The sequence below is a fragment of the Alternaria dauci genome, chromosome 2, assembly GCF_042100115.1.
Source record: "Alternaria dauci strain A2016 chromosome 2, whole genome shotgun sequence".
Classification (NCBI taxonomy): Eukaryota; Fungi; Ascomycota; class Dothideomycetes; order Pleosporales; family Pleosporaceae; genus Alternaria; species Alternaria dauci.
The window spans coordinates 4310918-4324142 of NC_091273.1; the positions used below are offsets into that span (position 1 = coordinate 4310918).

Consider the following 13225-nt stretch of genomic DNA (forward strand, 5'->3'; position numbering starts at 1 on the left):
GGCTTGATCCTTTGTCATTTCACATCACCCAACCAACGGCTTCGAATAATGGATCATTAGATGGTTTGGATTCGATAGTACAGTACTGTGCAAAGGAAATAATCGTATACGGACGCCATCGCTTGCATCGCTGAAGTCCGCCTGAAAAACATTACATCATAAGAGACCTTTTACAAAAGCCGTACCATCCAAAGTTTAAGCAATCAAGCTCCATCCTTGGGCCCTAGCACGAAGAAAAAGAAGGGATGAAAAGCGCTGGTGCCCGATCTCTGTCATCTCAGCCATCACACTCTGAAGTGCATGTCTAGTACATTGGGTCACCGATGGCGGTGATGGAAGCATAGCAAACGCCGTCCCTGCAGTAGCCAGCGGGCGTGAGCCATCCCCAGAGTTCTAAGACATGTTAGTACAGTTCTTGAAGAATGGCGCACTCGGCTGAACTTACCAACTTGCTGGCCGTTGGAGAAGATGGCTCTGGCAGCTCCCGAAATGGTGGCCGAGCACGCTGATGAGCCGCCGCTAAGGTGGTCGCAAGTGATTATGAAAGGGGCAGTAGCCTGAAGAGGGATATCGGTAGAGCCGTAGCAGCGACCTTCGTGGCACCATGCTGATATAGTGCTGTCCATCGCGTACTTGTCGCCATCGACAAGCAGAGACTGAATAGATCCCGCAACGGTGATGGTGCATTTGAATTCGGTGTTGCAAACTCCGGTCACTGACAACACATATTAGCAACTTGCAGCATAATGGTAAGGGAATGTGCTATTCAATAGACTTACAAAGACCGTAAACAGCGCCAAGAACACCAGAGAGAGTCCTGTCAATGACGGGTGGCAAAGCGGGCAAGTTGGTGAGAGAGAGGACGCCGGAGCCCTGGACTGGGGCAGTAAAGCTCGAGGGCATAGTCGGCTGGCCACTAGTACCAGTTGGCACTGCAATGACGCTGGATGTCTTGGTAGCAGCGGCAACAGAAGACGACTTGGCTGCAGCCAGCTTCACATCCAGAAGAGCGCTGGAAGTGGCAACATTGACGCCGATGCCGCCGAGATTGATTCCAAGAAGAGGGGAGGCAGTTGCAGAAGCAACAAGAAGAGCGAGAGTAGTGAACTGCATTGTGTGATTCGGAGGCTGTTAAGCGATTGATAGCACGAAGACACAGAAGAGTGTGATGGCAGAGATGGCCGGAGATGAGATGCTGATGGAAGAGCTGGAGATGACTGAAGCTGATGACTCTAAAACGATAGGAATTCGTGGTCCCTTTGTACTCATTCAAGGTGGCTAGTAGTGCGGTATGTTGTCAAATCTTTTGTTGTTGAAGCCCCCTGCCCAGCTGTGGAATTCGACTCAGTGCTAATCGATCCCGTCCGGCTCGTGCTCCGAAACGCCTCGATTACCAGAACTGTGCGCCTTGTACTCCACGACTTGCGTTTCAGTCCTACGAGGCTTCCAGGCCCTGTAACAGAATCACGGTCCTTGGGCAGTTGCACTAAGATTGCTGCTACTTTGCCGACAAGCGAGCAACTACGTCGGCGGAGGCCGACAGGAACAAAGGGTACCTATCGAAGACCACAACCATGGCGTGCTTAAGGTTTCGCACTAGCTGGTCGGAGAGCTTTCCGTACGTTGCGGCTTCGTCCCCCGTCCAATAAGAAGATGGTACAGTTTGTGTCGACCAAATCGAGGAAACTATCGAGCTGATTCCAGAACCGATCGCTAAAACATGCCTCTGGTTCCGTTTTGGGCCAGAACACACGTTGTCCACCACGTGGTCCACCATGCTTTCTAGACTCTTTGGACCCTTTTCCGTTACCTACCCCAGCTGGTTGGTCTGCGGGCGCCTCCGCCATGGCTGCCAACACCCGACGAGCCAATCGCTATAATGTAGCTGGTGATTAGTATTGTAGTATACACCGTTGCGGACTTATCTAGTCCGAATCAGGTTCATGGCAACCAAGCGCTACGAAGAACACATTCAAATCATGACAACGTGTCTGAGGCCCTGAATCGGTTCCTGGCCCTAATGCAACGATTTCACCAAGTGGCTCTTTATCACGCTGTGTGACGTGCTAGCGGCATCGACTTCTCTCAACGGAGCGGGCGAGAGTCATACAGCTGCAGAGTTCTTCACAACTTGCACAAAGTAAACGCTGATGAATTGTTATCCTCTTCCTACCATATTTTACTATGATGTGAAGATTGAAGGTATGGTAAGTGACTTACATGGTAAACAAGTTGCTCGAAAAAAAAGGTTACTCGAAGACATTACATATTACGACTCCGTCGTCCCTGAGACCAACTCCTCCAAGCCATCGGTTCCGTCATCGCAAACACCAAAATGATCCTCCAAACTCATGCCAGGTACGCCATCGCGAAAACATGCCGTGTTCTTCGTTGCATAATCTCTAAGCGCGGTCCAGTCTCTACACTGATGCACCTGTCCGTCACCAGCCATGCCATTACCGTGGCCGTAGAGCGGAGTATTGTCCGCATGGCACATAATGTGCTGGCGCAGGGCGTCAAAACAATGCAAGACATGATGCGTGGGAAAGGGAGGCAGCTCTTGGCGGTGCAAGGCCACATACGAGGCGCGGACGATGCGCTACGTTGTAATAGTCAGAAGGTTGTATGGATCGAAACAACAGTATTGGATCAAGAGTTTGACTTACGAGGCAGTGAAGCTGATGGTACGCTTGGAGTAGGTACATTCCTTTACCAGGCATTCCAGGTATGTCCATAGAAGCAGGCCACTATTGCAACTGTTAAACCCTACTCCATGATCGACGCTGTCATCCTTTCCGAGGACCCGGTTCGAAGTTACTCACGTGATTCTCTGCTGCGAACTCGTGGTCCACTGCGATATGACCATGCGCAGTGTTGATGTTGTTCCACAGCGGGTCAGCATCCGAAGCGTTGGGCGCACCCCATGGCGTATTCCAATAGAATGGAACGAATGCGATGGGAAGAGACTCTACCCTAGCAAGTTCGCTGGGTTGTGGATCGAGGGCGTTGGGCAGCGCGAGGCTGGTGGGTGTGGGAGAAGCCTTTGGCATGGCCGTGGCGGTGACACCTGCAGCGCGCCATATGGCAATTGAGAAGCCAAGGACACAGATATTAGCAACTGTAAGCGCTGCTAGTGCTATAGTCACGTAGAGTCGTCTGTGCGTCGAGGGAGGATGCGGGCCATGTTCCGATGAGTGATCGCTTGACGCTACGAGCTTGTATCGAGCGAACATGGTGTTGGCGAGCGCTTGAGGTAACGACCAGAAAACATCGAAGCGAACTGCATATCAAATAGTCACGATTCCCTGCAGCGCGGAGGATGCACGAGGCAAGTTCCAAAGAAGCGGCGCATACCTAGGTAGTTAAGGTTTACGACCGTGCTCCCAAACAGTAGCGTGTAGGACGCTACTGCGCGTAGAGCAGAGTCCGGCTGCGGTCCGTTGCGATCGGAAATCATTGTCCCCCCAATCTAGATGGCTCTGCAAATCAACGCTCTTGCCGAGCTCGCCTCAGGGGCCGATTCTAGACCGAAGGCGCGGGAGATCTTCCGCTCGTCGTTGATGGACATTTTCCACGTCGTTGGGCCTCTGTACGTCACTTCAGCTACCGACACGCAGCCTTGCGCATGCACAACGACAACCTAGAACCGACTAGGTCCCCTAACCAGAGCTGCGAGGGTGTGTACCAGTATACCTAGATTTGTATACACTTTGAGACGTGGAGTTGACTCCGTTCCCTATAGCTGAGAGCGTTATATGATACATAATCTAGGACGAATACCACCGGTTATTGTCACTCCAGTCACTCCAGTCACTTCATCCCAGCAAGTACCTTGTCCCCTTCGCTGCATCACCGGCAAAATGGGTTACGAATACATCAACGTTACTTCGTGCCTAGCGACCGGTATCGCCCTCACAGCCCTGACTGTTCTTGCTGTCGCTTTTCGACTGGGTGTGGCAGTAGACAAGGCCATCAAGTCTCGGGACAATCGCTTCAGCAAGCATCTCGACGATTTCTTCTGTCTCCTAGCTCTTCTCCCCACTATTGGTGTCTCGACCGTTATGATCTATGGTAAGATAGAACCGAACTAGAAACAAGCTTATTTCTTAGCTAATGATCGTCATAGGCGCGGCCAAGGGAATCATTGGCGGTCACAACGACCCTAGCAACATTGAGGGCTGGATCTTCAGCACCACACCAGACCTGGTCATCCTCGAAAAAGTAGGTCCACCTGTTCCTATCTGGGCATACTCGATCGACTAACACTTGGGTAGTGCGTATACATGATCTTCATCATGCAGCCACTCGCTATTGGTCTCACGAAACTCGCTTTCCTGTTCCTCTACCGTCGCATCTTCACATGGCCTAGCTTCCAGCGGACCTCTTTGGTTTTCATCATCCTCACTGTCGCTTTCACGATTGCCTTCTTCATCGGATTCATCTTCGACTGCAATCTGAACTTTTCCGCCAACTGGGGCTCTCTGGCAAGCATTGCCGAGAACTGCCCCTTTGGTTTCGAGGCAACCATTGCGTTTACGGTTCTTGATGCCGTCTTTGATCTGTGCATCTTGATTCTGCCTCTTCCATGGATCTGGCGTCTGCAAATGCCCACCGTCCGCAAGATCCAATTGTGCGGTGTCTTCCTACTCGGAGGATTTGCAGTCGCTGCTGCCATTGTTCGCATGGTCATCTGTATCAAGCAGAACACGCCCTCTGCTGCCCTCGACCAGCAGTACATTATGGGTATGCCCACCTACGATATCATGGGCATCACCTCGCACGGTCTCTTCTGGACTGTCGTCGAGACCAACGTCGCACTCATTGCCTGCTGCCTTCCCAAGCTACGACCCATGCTCAGCATGGCTGGTCTGGGAAGTCTCATGGTCTCCATGGGCTCTCTCCTCCAGAGGATGGGCTCCAGCATGGGTACTCAGAACTCCAACAGTGCCAGCAACGGCAGCGGCCAGTTCAGCAAGATCTCAGCGGCTACTGTCGTCACAGTTGGCAGCAAACCCCGCAGCCAGCTGGGCCATTACCGCTCGCAGGAGAAGGATCGTACTGGTAGCGATATCAGCCTTGTCGAGATGGGCAACAAAGTCGAAGCAGCGGCTGTGGTTGAGAAGCAAGTGTCGGCTGATCCTTATGACGTATACGAGGTCGATGTTGAGGACAGGAAGTACATGGGCAGGAACTCACCTAACATGTACCCCGAGTAAGCTTACGATGTAGCGATGCGATGATACCTCCCTGGGGGATACGACCTCCAATATACCCACCTAATGATTTTTGTAGCATAGTCAAGCGTAGCATTTAGTTTCAGTCTCAATCAAAACCTAATCTCAGCAAAGTCTTCTCTTCCTGATGCCTGATGTTTTGTTGGCTTTCAATGTCCTCAGTAACACCACTTACCCATGTTTACCCACGTGTCTCATGACTGCTCATTAGCGCGTATTCAACCAAAATTATCAAGATCGACTCTCGACGCGACCAACTTGCCGTTCAAAACATTGACCCTATGATCAGAAGCTTGTAGATATAGAAGCGCTACCACAAAATCTAATGGCTCGAAGCTATCTAGTCGTTAGTACGCGTTAGGGGCTTGGAGGGCGTAAAGGTACCGTATGGTCGACATGCAGTAAGCCAAGCCAACCGGCCAATCTTCACGTCACGGCCGCAATAACTATGAAACTCCAAGAGCACTTTGCAAAAAACCTGAAACGGATGGCAAGACATGGCACAGTGAGTTCATTAGATGCATCCGCTATTTTCCCAGATTCGAGTTCAATGCATCGGATACTCATCCAAAGCCATGCCCTTGGCAATCTTCTTGATGAGGGCTTTTTTCAAGAACTGTTCACGAGCGAGACTTCTCGTTTGCTGTAGTCATGTCAGTTACATGTCCTCCACAGACATATTAGCGCAGATACGCTTACCTTGACAAATACTTCAGTACTAACCCGCCCCTTATCCAACGCGCGCCCTAGAACGAATAGGGCATCTGCGATGCCCTTTTCCTCCGCAGCAAGCGTGTAAAGCTGACCTCCAACTATCGTAGGCGCTACTAGCACGTCATCAACATCTGGCGCTTTTCTTCTTCGTGCATCCTCCATGACCCGGTCCGCTTCCACCATGGCGCCTTTCAAAACTTGTTCGTTGTTCGCAAGCGCCGCATCAAGCTGCTGGAGTTCGCCCAGTTCCGATTGTAGTCGAGAGTATGCGGTCTGGAGGGCAGCTTGTTGCGCGCGAAGTGGTGCTACCGCAGCCATGTTGGAAGAGACTGTTTGTCGAATCTGTGAAACTAGTGTTTGACTCAGAGCCTGGAGGAGTGAATCTTTCTCAGGGTTCGGGGGGACAGGCGGCACAGGAAGGGGAATTTGGTTGCCAGACTGCGATGGCAGGGTAACTTCGAGCGAGTCATCGAGAAGGTCGATTGGAGGTTTCGGGGCTGGTGGCGCCTGCTGAGGTTGCATTTGTTGGTATTGTTGAAACTGAGGATGCTGTTGTGGTGAGTAACCTTGTGGGGGCTGCTGATACTGTTGCGGCGGTGGTCCTTGGTACTGTTGTGCCTGCTGGAAGTTGGGGGGTGGTGGAGGCCCTGATCTCGAGAATTGGGCAGCTGTTCGTTGGCCGTTGGGCGTCATGGGGCTCACAGGGCTGCTGTTTTGTACTGGTTGCGGTGGAAAGCCATGTGCCTGTGTCTGAGGATGCTGAGGCCCTGGGCCTTGATTATAGCCACCCTGTCGATTTGGCGCATATTGCTGGCTTGGAGGCTGCTGTTGCCACTGCTGCGGCGCATCGTATCTATTGCTTGGGCTCTGCTGGTATGGCTGCTGCGACTGCGGATGTTGTGGGGGATGGGGTGGTAGAGGTGGGGGTTGCGAGTACCGGCTTTGTGGCGTCTGAGGTGTCGAATGACCCTGTTCGTGGGGTTTCGGTGGCTTTGGAGGGGGCGCGGGAGCTTGGTTCGGTGGAGCAGGAGGCGATGGTGCGCCTGACGTGCCATGTACTGAGCGACGCCATTCAGCTGGCGGAGGAGGCACTGGAGGGGGTGCTTGCTGCGTGGGCGCATTATACTGTGGCTGCTGCTGCCTTGATCGCACAGGCGGTTCTTTCGCGAAGACGCCTCTCAGAACGGCAAGGAAGTCGAAGAGCGTAGATTTCTGGGCGAATGTCAGCTGTCGTGCCCGTAGATGGAGCATCTGGCCCATCAGCTCTCACAGCTCACGCAGTACTCACGTCCCAGTATTTCGCCCATTGTGCCAGATACGGGTGGTATATTCTGCCGTCGGTGCTCACGTGCTGTCCAGGTCGTAACACCATGTCCTGCGCGGGCGTGACGTATACGATGGGTGGTTCTCGGGGGTACGAGTGAGGCACCCATATCGCTACCGGAAAGCCGTATGTTGCGCCGCGAAACGTAACGGGCAGCGTGCCGCTGAGAAGCAGCAGGAGCGCTGAAGATCCATTCTCGTATGTGTATGGTTCTGTCCTGGGTGCAAGCGACGGGTCTAGACGTTGGCGTCAAGTCAGTATGCATGTCGTGAAGCTGCAACACATGTGACATACAGTTGGACAGTGCCTCGGCCGCGTCGTGGTATGTGCGATTTACATCTGAGTATTCCTGACTGTCATGAGCGCATGTCGAATATAGCTTCGTCGACCAACTTACATTAACGAGAACGCTGTACAGCCAGTTGAGAACTTTCTCGCTGGCCATGTTGTAACTGAGCGATGATGGCATCCTGGTTGGATGATAGCCATGGAGCACGGTCCACATCTTTCGTAGCATGAACCCCTCAACACCTTGGCAATCCTTCAATGACTTGTCTCTCCATTTGTTACACAAGTCCAAGCTTGTTCGATATTTGGGTTTGCACTCAGTACATCACTAACACCTGCGGGCCATGCCACGTACATAACAAAGTCAAGAGATGTTTGGCAAATCATTATATATGCTCAATACAATTTATATGTAGAGCTATTGCGTATGTTACAATACTGTAATCGTGTTTCTCATAACCGCTTCAGTGAGCGTGGGCATAACATCTGCCAAAGAACGTACGTCATTATACTATACAAGGGCCTCCGGGGGTATCAAACAACCACACGCTCAATGTTGACTCCACTCAATCGTGTTGAGGTCAACACCCTCCTGCACGAGTTCCCATAACGGGCTCAACTCGCGTAGGAATGTGACTCGCTCCTTGACCGCCTTCAACACGTAGTCAATCTCCGAGTCTGTAGTGAAGCGTCCGATACCGAAGCGGATACTGCTGTGCGCGCTCTCATCACTGCTGCCAAGCGCTCGGAGTACGTAGCTAGGCTCAAGCGACGCCGAAGTACAAGCGCTGCCCGAGGAGAGAGCAATGTCTTTCAGTGCCATGAGCAATGATTCGCCCTCGACATAGGCGAAAGAAACGTTCACACACCCAGGGTAGTGTCGCTCCCTGTCACCGTTGAGTGTGGTGTGCTCGAGCGATAGCAGGCCTTCGAGGAGACGGTTCGACAGCGCCGAAATGCGCTTGGTGTCATACTGCTTGTGGTCAGCAATGCCCAGACTGGTAAATGATGTGACCAAAACAATGCGTGATAGAGAACTCATAACCCCTGCACATTTGTCAACATGGCGCGTCGACGGCCGAAGCCGCCTAACACTCTGAAAGCCATGCATGTCGGAAGCAAATAATCATAGTGTTGATGAAAGCTGAAGAAGAGTGTACGTACCTCCATCTCTTCTTTGCAGATCCGTGCGGCCTCGCCCATGCCGATGACAAGAGGAGGTGCTATTGTTCCACTTCGCAGTCCTCGCTCTTGACCACCGCCACTGATGATGGGGTCGAGCCTGACCCTAGGCCGTCTTCGTACATAGCACGCGCCAATGCCTTTGGGTCCGTAGATCTTGTGGCCTGATATCGACATCAAGTCGACATTCATCTTGTTGACGTCGAGAGGGATCTTGCCGACAGCCTGCGCCGCATCGGTGTGGAAGAAGACCTTCTTCGACCGGCAGAGCTTTCCAATCTCCTCGACGGGTTGTACAACACCAATCTCGTTGTTGACAGTCATGATGCTGACGATGGCGGTATCGGGACGGATCGCAGCCTCGAGCTGGGCCATGTCGATAAGACCGTTGTTTCCTACTGGCAGGTAAGTGACGGAGAAGCCTTCGTCTTGCAAATGTCTACAGCTGTCAAGCACACACTTGTGCTCTGTCTGTGCTGTGATGATGTGCTTCTTCTTGCCGCTTCGCCCAAAGAAGCGCGCTACACCCTTGATACTCATATTATTACTCTCAGTAGCCCCGCTGGTGAAGATGATCTCCTTTGGGTCTGCGCCAATAAGGTTGGCAATGTTGGCGCGGGCGTCCTCTACGGCCTTGTCGGTCTCCCACCCATACGCGTGGGTTCGCGAATGGGGGTTACCGTACATGCCGGTCATGTAGGGCATCATCTTGTCTACTACCCGCGGGTCCATGGGGGTTGTGGCTTGCATGTCTAGGTAGATGGGCCGTGAGCCCTGATCCATGACGGTAGCCTGCTTGAGAATGCCTGGGGTTCTGTTAGCTTCGCGGAAAGCGGGGTGGCGTGGATACTGGAGCTCACCAGCAGAAGGACTCATCATGGCATCAGCGCCCATGCCTGTTGTTGGCATAGTTGCATCCTCTGCTCTTTCTCCAGTCTCCTTGAGGAAACTCTGCTGCTCCTTCTTGATGGCTGCGTCGAGAGGAGAGGCATTAGAGACGGTCGCCTGCGCCGGCTTGGACTCTGAGACATAGTGCCGGCGGATGCTAGAAACACAAGAAAAAGCAGATGATGGGTATCGGCGAGAGGCAATGCGCAGGGCCTGCCTCGCGACGGTGGGTGCAATATTAGACATGATGGAGAGGTAGTGGAAAAATTGAGAGCGCAAATTGCCTCCCGAGGTATTAGAAGCTATGAAGTTTTAGCGCCCAGATCCGCTGATTAGCTAAACCCACCAGCGCTCGTGACAACCCACCACGACCACCCGTCATCGTTCATTGTTTGCATCTCAAAAAGAGATAGGCATAGTCATTCACGCGTTGGCGCGTTGGTTGCAGCGCTCAGCTTTGCCCTGCTCTTCCTTTCCCTGCAGCGGACTGTTCACTCTTGGCGTGAGATAATCGTACTCGCTTTCGTACTTGCTCAGCGCTCCGTGACATCCGGCAGATTCTAGGGAGCGCTGCATAGCCACACGCGACGTCATCGTCGAGGTTTAGCAGCCACGCCGGCGCCCGCATCGTTCGGTCGCTTCCTGCTGGTTTACAACTACAGTCTCCACGGCCTCTCCTAATCCCTACTGTGTATCAATCTCCAGCAGACTTACAGAATATACCCCCACCATGAGTTGGAAAGGCCTAACAAAGACCGTCACCCGGGTATGATAGGCAACCTCACATGCCCTTTGGGCACCAACACACGCTGACATCACGGCTTAGGCGCCGCAAACCTTCAAGCAAAAGTTCAACCTCGTACGTGGCCCGCAAGCGTTTCTAGAGGCTCCCCCGTCTACGCGCCTGCTTCCGAGCGAGATCGGACGTTGCTAAAGCGCGTGTACAGGGCGAAATCACAAAGGACCCCATCTACATCGATGCCGAACGCCGCTTCCAAGAGCTGGAGAAGGAGACAAAGAAGCTCCATGAAGAGTCTAAAAAGTATGCGCATTTGCGACACGGCTGTACTCGACGCCTTGGCTAACATGCGACAGGTATTTTGAAGCCATAAATGGTGTGTAGACTAGATCTAACCCTTTCGCCATTCGCCTAACCCCCCTCCCAGGCATGCTCTCACATCAGATGGAGTTCTCCAAAGCCATCGCCGAAATCTACAAGCCCATCTCCGGCCGAATGTCAGATCCCGATTCATTCCACGACGAAGGCAACACAGCAGGCATAGAAGCATGCGAAGAGTACGAGTCGGTCGTCAAGGAACTACAAGAAACCCTTAAGCCCGAGCTTGAGATGATAGAGTCCCGGGTTATTCGTCCGGCCGACGAGCTGTTAGTCATCATCAAGGCCGTACGGAAGATCGCCGCCAAGCGCGACCACAAGCAACTCGATTACGACAGGCATCGCGCCACGTACAAGAAGCTCGAGGAAAAGAAGGACAAGACGCTCAAGGACGAGAAGGCCATGTACAAAGCTGAGAACGACGTAGAACTCGCGACGCAGGACTACAACTACTTCAACGATTTGCTGAAAGACGAGCTACCGAAGCTTTTCGCGCTGGAGAGGGAGTTCATCAAGCCCCTGTTCCAGTCTTTTTACTACATGCAGCTGAACGTTTTCTACACATTACACGAGCGCATGCAACGGCTTGACATTGGCTACTTCGACCTTACACTAGACATCGAGGCTGCCTACCAGAAGAAGCGCGGTGATACACAGGAACAGGCGGAGAAGATTTCCATTGTCAAGTTCAAGACCACTGGTGGCGCTCGTCTCGCTGGCGCACGGCCGGGGCAATCAAAGTACGCAGCGAAAGCACTTGAAGCCAAGGCAGGCCGAAGTTCGATATCGGAAGAGACGGAAGCACCCCCACCACCTTACTCTGCTGGGCCTGCTGCGGCAGCCACCGGAGATGTGAAGTCGCCAGCGTTGTCGGCAGGATCGTGGGGTTCCGCCGCCAAAGCCAAGGGCGCTCCCCCACCACCTAAGCCTAAGCCGTCGCGCCTCAGCGGTGTACCAGCAACAGAAACCGTTACAGCTCTCTACGACTACGAGGCACAAGCGGAAGGCGATCTTAGTTTCTTGACCGGCGATGTTATAGAGATTGTCTCAAGGACACAGAACGATAATGAATGGTGGATTGGAAAGGTACGGGGGAAGCAGGGACAATTTCCTGGTACGTACTCCCGCCTTTCTGAAAGAGAGCTCATCCTAACCATTTTACAGGCAATTACGTCAAACTGAACCAATAGTCGAGGCTCAGTCCACCGTCTCCTACCTTGCGCTTGCGAGGTCACACATGTTGAAGCATGGTGATACCATTACTGCGTTTACGGCATCTTCTGGGGTTTTATGTTAGAGTTTTGTGTTGTGCTGATTTGAGCGATCGGCAGTTCAGCACATTTGCTTGCATTGTTCAATCTAATCTTCAATCCTATTCTCGGTATCACCATCTTCAAGCCACCTGGTCCGTTCGGTATATACATCTGCGTTTTGCGTTTGTGTTTGTGTCTCTGGCACACAATGCATAAGATGATTGGCGTACTCAGTGCGGGGCTTGTTCCGCCACACCCCGCATGACGTTGATCGGAAACAAGGAGCCTAGAACCCTTGCAATCATCCGAACGTGCTCAGGGGTGTTGAAAGATCATTAATAGTACCATCAATCATCTTTCTAATCGTGCCTCCAGTGTATCGACGGAAACATTAGTCATTTTGTAAATGATAGGTTCACCATGCCCTACGAATCGGCAATAACCTTTACACTCGACACGATATGTCCCTGGTATAACCACTTCTCTCCGTGATCGATTGATCCTAACTATAGTATGGGACATATATTGGCTTCATCCGCCTCACCAAAGCACTCGAAGCATACCGCACAGCAAACCCCGACTCGCCAGCAACTTTCACCCTCAAACTAGCTCCGTACCAACTCGACCCCGACGCCACCCAGGAAGGCGTCGACAAGTATGAGTGGTACAAGAACAAAAAGTACAATGGCAGTGATGAGCGGATGAGAATGTACATAGCCGCCATGGAAGATTTAGGCAAAGCCGAGGACGTCAAAATCGATTATCGGGGCGGTATGATAGCAAACACGTTGCATGCGCATCGTGTGTTGCAGTATCTGCAAAACAACAAAGAGCAAGGAGTTCAGCTGGAAGGGTTGAAATCACTCTATACACAGTACTTTGGGCAGCGCGCTCATCCGAGTAGCAACGAGACACTGAAGACGGCGTGTGTAGCTGCTGGGATGAGTCGAGATGAAGCGGAGAAGTTGGTAGAAGATGGCGATGAGGAATTGATGGAGACAAAGGCGGTGATTCGGGAACAAGGCGGGAACGGGGTGGACAGTGTGCCGTACGTTGTTTTTGAGGGAAGAAGAAGAGATTTCACGCTCATTGGGGCGAAGAGTGTGGCGGAGTATGAGAAGGTGTTGGGGCAGGTTGCCAAGGAGTGTACGTGAGGGAATAGTGAAATATGGTTACTCGTAAGCCTGGTTTAGACGTATATACTAGGTAGATGTATTTTTGGATT

The 13225-nt window shown here is 52.3% G+C and overlaps 6 protein-coding genes across 6 annotated transcripts; 2 read left to right on the forward strand and 4 right to left on the reverse strand.

Moving 5' to 3' along the window:
* Positions 1-304: 304 nt before the first annotated feature.
* On the reverse strand, positions 305-1113 carry ACET3X_003453 (uncharacterized protein; the record flags this gene model as incomplete). Its single annotated transcript, XM_069448730.1, has 3 exons — positions 305-393; positions 446-715; positions 780-1113. The coding sequence occupies 3 exons, from the start codon at positions 1111-1113 to the stop codon at positions 305-307; spliced, it is 693 nt and encodes a 230-aa protein (XP_069310000.1).
* Positions 1114-2269: 1156 nt separating this feature from the next.
* Positions 2270-3233, reverse strand: ACET3X_003454 (uncharacterized protein; the record flags this gene model as incomplete). Its single annotated transcript, XM_069448731.1, has 3 exons — positions 2270-2599; positions 2667-2747; positions 2823-3233. The coding sequence occupies 3 exons, from the start codon at positions 3231-3233 to the stop codon at positions 2270-2272; spliced, it is 822 nt and encodes a 273-aa protein (XP_069310001.1).
* Positions 3234-3860: 627 nt separating this feature from the next.
* On the forward strand, positions 3861-5216 carry ACET3X_003455 (uncharacterized protein; the record flags this gene model as incomplete). The annotated part of the gene is made up of 3 exons (XM_069448732.1): positions 3861-4071; positions 4127-4221; positions 4275-5216. The coding sequence occupies 3 exons, from the start codon at positions 3861-3863 to the stop codon at positions 5214-5216; spliced, it is 1248 nt and encodes a 415-aa protein (XP_069310002.1).
* A 565-nt stretch (positions 5217-5781) lies between these two features.
* On the reverse strand, positions 5782-7717 carry ACET3X_003456 (uncharacterized protein; the record flags this gene model as incomplete). The annotated part of the gene is made up of 5 exons (XM_069448733.1): positions 5782-5877; positions 5934-7160; positions 7237-7508; positions 7567-7621; positions 7670-7717. 5 exons carry the CDS (start codon positions 7715-7717, stop codon positions 5782-5784), a joined length of 1698 nt encoding a protein of 565 aa, XP_069310003.1.
* Positions 7718-7924: 207 nt separating this feature from the next.
* ACET3X_003457 (uncharacterized protein) lies at positions 7925-9880 on the reverse strand. The gene is made up of 3 exons (XM_069448734.1): positions 9603-9880; positions 8725-9548; positions 7925-8533 (listed from the first exon to the last, which is right to left on the reverse strand). The coding sequence occupies exons 1-3, from the start codon at positions 9874-9876 to the stop codon at positions 8111-8113; spliced, it is 1521 nt and encodes a 506-aa protein (XP_069310004.1). The 5' UTR covers positions 9877-9880; the 3' UTR covers positions 7925-8110.
* Positions 9881-10360: 480 nt separating this feature from the next.
* ACET3X_003458 (uncharacterized protein) lies at positions 10361-11937 on the forward strand (the record flags this gene model as incomplete). The annotated part of the gene is made up of 5 exons (XM_069448735.1): positions 10361-10396; positions 10578-10672; positions 10726-10745; positions 10797-11861; positions 11912-11937. 5 exons carry the CDS (start codon positions 10361-10363, stop codon positions 11935-11937), a joined length of 1242 nt encoding a protein of 413 aa, XP_069310005.1.
* Between the last annotated feature and the right edge of the window lie 1288 nt (positions 11938-13225).

What these genes read in the sequence shown, in the direction of transcription:
- ACET3X_003457 (XM_069448734.1), bottom strand. Translation starts at nt 9,876, where the DNA reads ATGTCTAATATTGCACCCACCGTCGCGAGGCAGGCCCTGCGCATTGCC. An exon ending in CATGATGAGTCCTTCTGCTG is followed by an intron (nt 9,549 to 9,602) that starts GTGAGCTCCAGT and finishes ACAGAACCCCAG; the next exon opens with GCATTCTCAAGCAGGCTACC. An exon ending in TCTGCAAAGAAGAGATGGAG is followed by an intron (nt 8,534 to 8,724) that starts GTACGTACACTC and finishes GACCACAAGCAG; the next exon opens with TATGACACCAAGCGCATTTC.